Source organism: Nelumbo nucifera, chromosome 1 (genome assembly GCF_055504915.1).
Source record: "Nelumbo nucifera cultivar China Antique chromosome 1, China Antique-T2T, whole genome shotgun sequence".
NCBI classification, from domain to species: domain Eukaryota; kingdom Viridiplantae; phylum Streptophyta; class Magnoliopsida; order Proteales; family Nelumbonaceae; genus Nelumbo; species Nelumbo nucifera.
The window spans coordinates 138,457,635-138,460,889 of NC_142649.1; the positions used below are offsets into that span (position 1 = coordinate 138,457,635).

General features: G+C 38.5%; 1 protein-coding gene across 1 annotated transcript; it reads right to left on the reverse strand.

Moving 5' to 3' along the window:
* Positions 1 to 878: 878 nt before the first annotated feature.
* On the reverse strand, positions 879 to 2,744 carry LOC104612238 (transcription factor MYB102-like). Its single transcript, XM_010279587.3, has 3 exons — positions 2,559 to 2,744; positions 2,153 to 2,282; positions 879 to 1,668 (listed from the first exon to the last, which is right to left on the reverse strand). The coding sequence occupies exons 1-3, from the start codon at positions 2,689 to 2,691 to the stop codon at positions 1,101 to 1,103; spliced, it is 831 nt and encodes a 276-aa protein (XP_010277889.1). The 5' UTR covers positions 2,692 to 2,744; the 3' UTR covers positions 879 to 1,100.
* Between the last annotated feature and the right edge of the window lie 511 nt (positions 2,745 to 3,255).

The window sequence follows — 3,255 nt, forward strand, 5'->3', positions numbered from 1 at the left end:
AAGGAGGTGGAGGGTTCAGGATTATACAGGACAGGTTGAGAGATAAGAGATTATGAGCGGGATATTTTGGTTTTAGATTCTTGGATGAAATTTGTAGCTAACTGCCGTCCCGTTAGTTTCGCACGATCTAAGAGTGGGCATGTGTGTGAGAGGATACGCAGCAAATTTGAACTCCTTCCCTTCTCATCCATCCCAGACAGAAACCATATACGATGAGTTGGCAGATAGTAGATACGTAGGCTCCTAAATTAAGACAAACTGATCATATATATTCTAGAATTAACAGTAGATAAATATCAAATCATGAATTATGGGACCTCCCCTTCCCTCACTTACGACTTCCATCCTTCCTCCATCCAAATCGTGGACCAGATGGATGGAACAATTTCTTCATTGGTGATTCGTAATTTCGCATCAATCTTATGGCCAGTTGTGATGTTTGTGTCGTATTCTTCAGCAGAATGCATCCTTCTACCTAAAAAAAATGAAGTAGGCTGAAAAGAGACTTCAAACCTTAATTTCCATATTCTCCGGACCTACCTGTGGATATGGGAACAATTAATGTATCGAGCAAATAAAGGTATTGTCATATTCCACTACCATGGATATGATAATGACTTATTTAAAAGAAAAATATGTGATGATAATGACAAATGAATCTTTCTAATCGTTTATTGATAATCTGAAAAGAAACCTTAGTGGGTGGGAACTGGGAATGGCAATGGAACGGGTTCTGGGTAGGACAACCCTTCTTCTTCTTCTTGGCGATAAGGAATTTCTGAAATTCCTCCATCCTACGACAATCATTTAAAAATGCATAAAATTTTAGATTATTTTGTAATAAGATCATGAGAATTTGAAGTATTAAAAAATGAGATTATTCCTAGGATTTTAGTAATTTACCATCAAGTTTGAGGTGGATTCGGGGGAGGGGCGATTACATACAATCCAATCTTAACACTCACATTTACCTTAGCATGGGTACATGCATGCATGCATGCCCATTCTTTTTTGGTTTTTCATATTTTTCATTGCTACATTGTTGCAAACTACCAACAGCATAAATTAATGTGGATGGACCTATATATTATTTAGGCCATCTAGCTTAGCCCAACTAAGCATTCTTCGTCAAGATTGAACTCAAACTCTACCCTATCATCTCTATTCGAACCATATGAATATACAATTTCTTCCAAGGACACTGGAGAAACTGGTAACATGAACCCATCACCAGCAAAAAACGTACCAAAACTCTCTTGATAGAACGACTCTGCCATTGAAAATTGTTTGGCCCAAAAGCTCCCATCAAGTTCAAGTTCTGCAACTGCTTTTGGCGAACCAACACTCTCTTCTTTCGACGTGTTCTTGCCAATTCCCAATGAAAAATTGGAATTGCGGCCGGAATCGTACTCGCAAGACTCTTTTGGAGAAACTCGATCATTGCTAGAGCAGGTTTCTAGCTTTGGACGTTTTGGACTCTTGTGGATCGAGGCATAATTGGCTTCTAATTCAGCTGCCTTCTGGTTGGCTTCACAGTAGGATAATTCCACTGGGTGAATTTTTGCCTCCATTTGGTTTTGTCCCACCCGTTTCTTTAGGTGGGTGTGCCAGTGGTTTTTTATTTCGTTGTCCGTTCTTCCCGGCAATCTCGCTGCGATAGCTGTCCATCTGGAAACAAAATTAGATCTTAAGAAATTTTGAGCTAGTTTTAGTCCAGATTGTTAATCACTTATTAGCATTGCTAATTAATTCATCTTGATAGAGTATCGATTATATTTGTTGGAGGATAAAAATTCATTCAGGGACCTCACCCTACAGCTGAATGGTTTATAGTCTGTTTGTTCATGCTTCAAACCCAATAGGTTTTTGCGTAAAGGGTCGTGTCAGAAAATAAAAACCATTCAAAGAGCAGATTAAACTTATAGGTTGAACGGTTCATTGAGAAAAATGAAAATGGATATTAATTGTTGATCCATTAAGGCTGCCTGCGGGTAAATGAGGCAGATTGATTTTGCCTTCAGTAATAATCCATATACTGAAATCTCATACTGCAAATGCAGGCACCCAAACGGAACCATGACACAAAGCCCTGATCATCCAAACGTTACATGCAATTTATCTTATCATGAGATATGATGCAATTGTTCCATACTTGTTCCCAAGCTTTTCATGTAAGTTGATGATGGCTTCTTCTTCTTCTCTGCTGTAATTCCCTCGTTTAATGTCCGGTCGAAGGTAATTCATCCATCGAAGTCTACAACTCTTCCCGCACCTTGAGAGACCTGAAAATTAATCCAAGCAAACAAGTACTATTTAACACCAACGTATAACATTAAAACTATAACTTGCCAGAATTCACATATCTTAGGTGTATCTACGAAAACTATTTACCCACAATAACCCAATTGAGAGAATTTTCAGGGATTTCTTCGTGTTGCAGTTACCCAGAACAAGCAGAGATCCAAGATCAATGAGATAGTCGGAGTAAACCCAAGTTCAGATTTTTTCTCGCTTCCCCATTTCCCAACCAAGAAAAACAGAAGAAAATGAAATTGTACCTGCATATTTTGGGAGCTGAAGCCAGTTCCAATGTCCGTATCTCTTGATGTAAGCTATGAGCTTCTGATCTTCTTCAAGCGTCCATGTCCCCTTCTTTAATCCTATTCTCTCACAGCAAGGAGATTTCACCATGTCTGGAAAACCTTCCTTTAAAACAACACTTTCTGAGCTCAAAGGTTTAAACCAAAGCCGCTGGAATTTATAAAGTGTCACCATTCCAAACCGTGTTACAGTTGGTCCATTGCTGTTTTAAGGCAGCGGATTCGGGGTGGGGACCCTTGATTGAAATTTCTTGAATAATTACTACTTATAATTCTTGAATCATGATATATACATTACCGACATTTGAACCTCCCTTTTACCGTTAGGCCTGTGTTTGGTTCGAAAGAATAGGTAGGAAAAAGAGGGGAAAGATAGGAAACTTATACAAGGTCCAACATAACAAGCCATTTGATCAGTGGAAGACAGCTGCCCACTTGTGCTAACTTAATTTCATTTCTAAAAATCATTTTAAAAGATTTATTAAAGGAAAAACAACATTATAAATAGTAACCAGGGGTGGATTTGAGCTGAGCCGAGCCAAATAGTATGAGGCTCGAGCTCGAGCTTGAGCTCGGTTTGAGCTAAAACCTTGAGCTCGAGCTCAGCTCGAATCAAAACCTCATAAACTCAATTTAAAAAAAAAAATTATATATA

What these genes read in the sequence shown, in the direction of transcription:
- LOC104612238 (XM_010279587.3), bottom strand. Translation starts at nt 2,691, where the DNA reads ATGGTGAAATCTCCTTGCTGTGAGAGAATAGGATTAAAGAAGGGGACA. An exon ending in TCAGCTCCCAAAATATGCAG is followed by an intron (nt 2,283 to 2,558) that starts GTACAATTTCAT and finishes ATTAATTTTCAG; the next exon opens with GTCTCTCAAGGTGCGGGAAG. An exon ending in CATGAAAAGCTTGGGAACAA is followed by an intron (nt 1,669 to 2,152) that starts GTATGGAACAAT and finishes TTTTGTTTCCAG; the next exon opens with ATGGACAGCTATCGCAGCGA.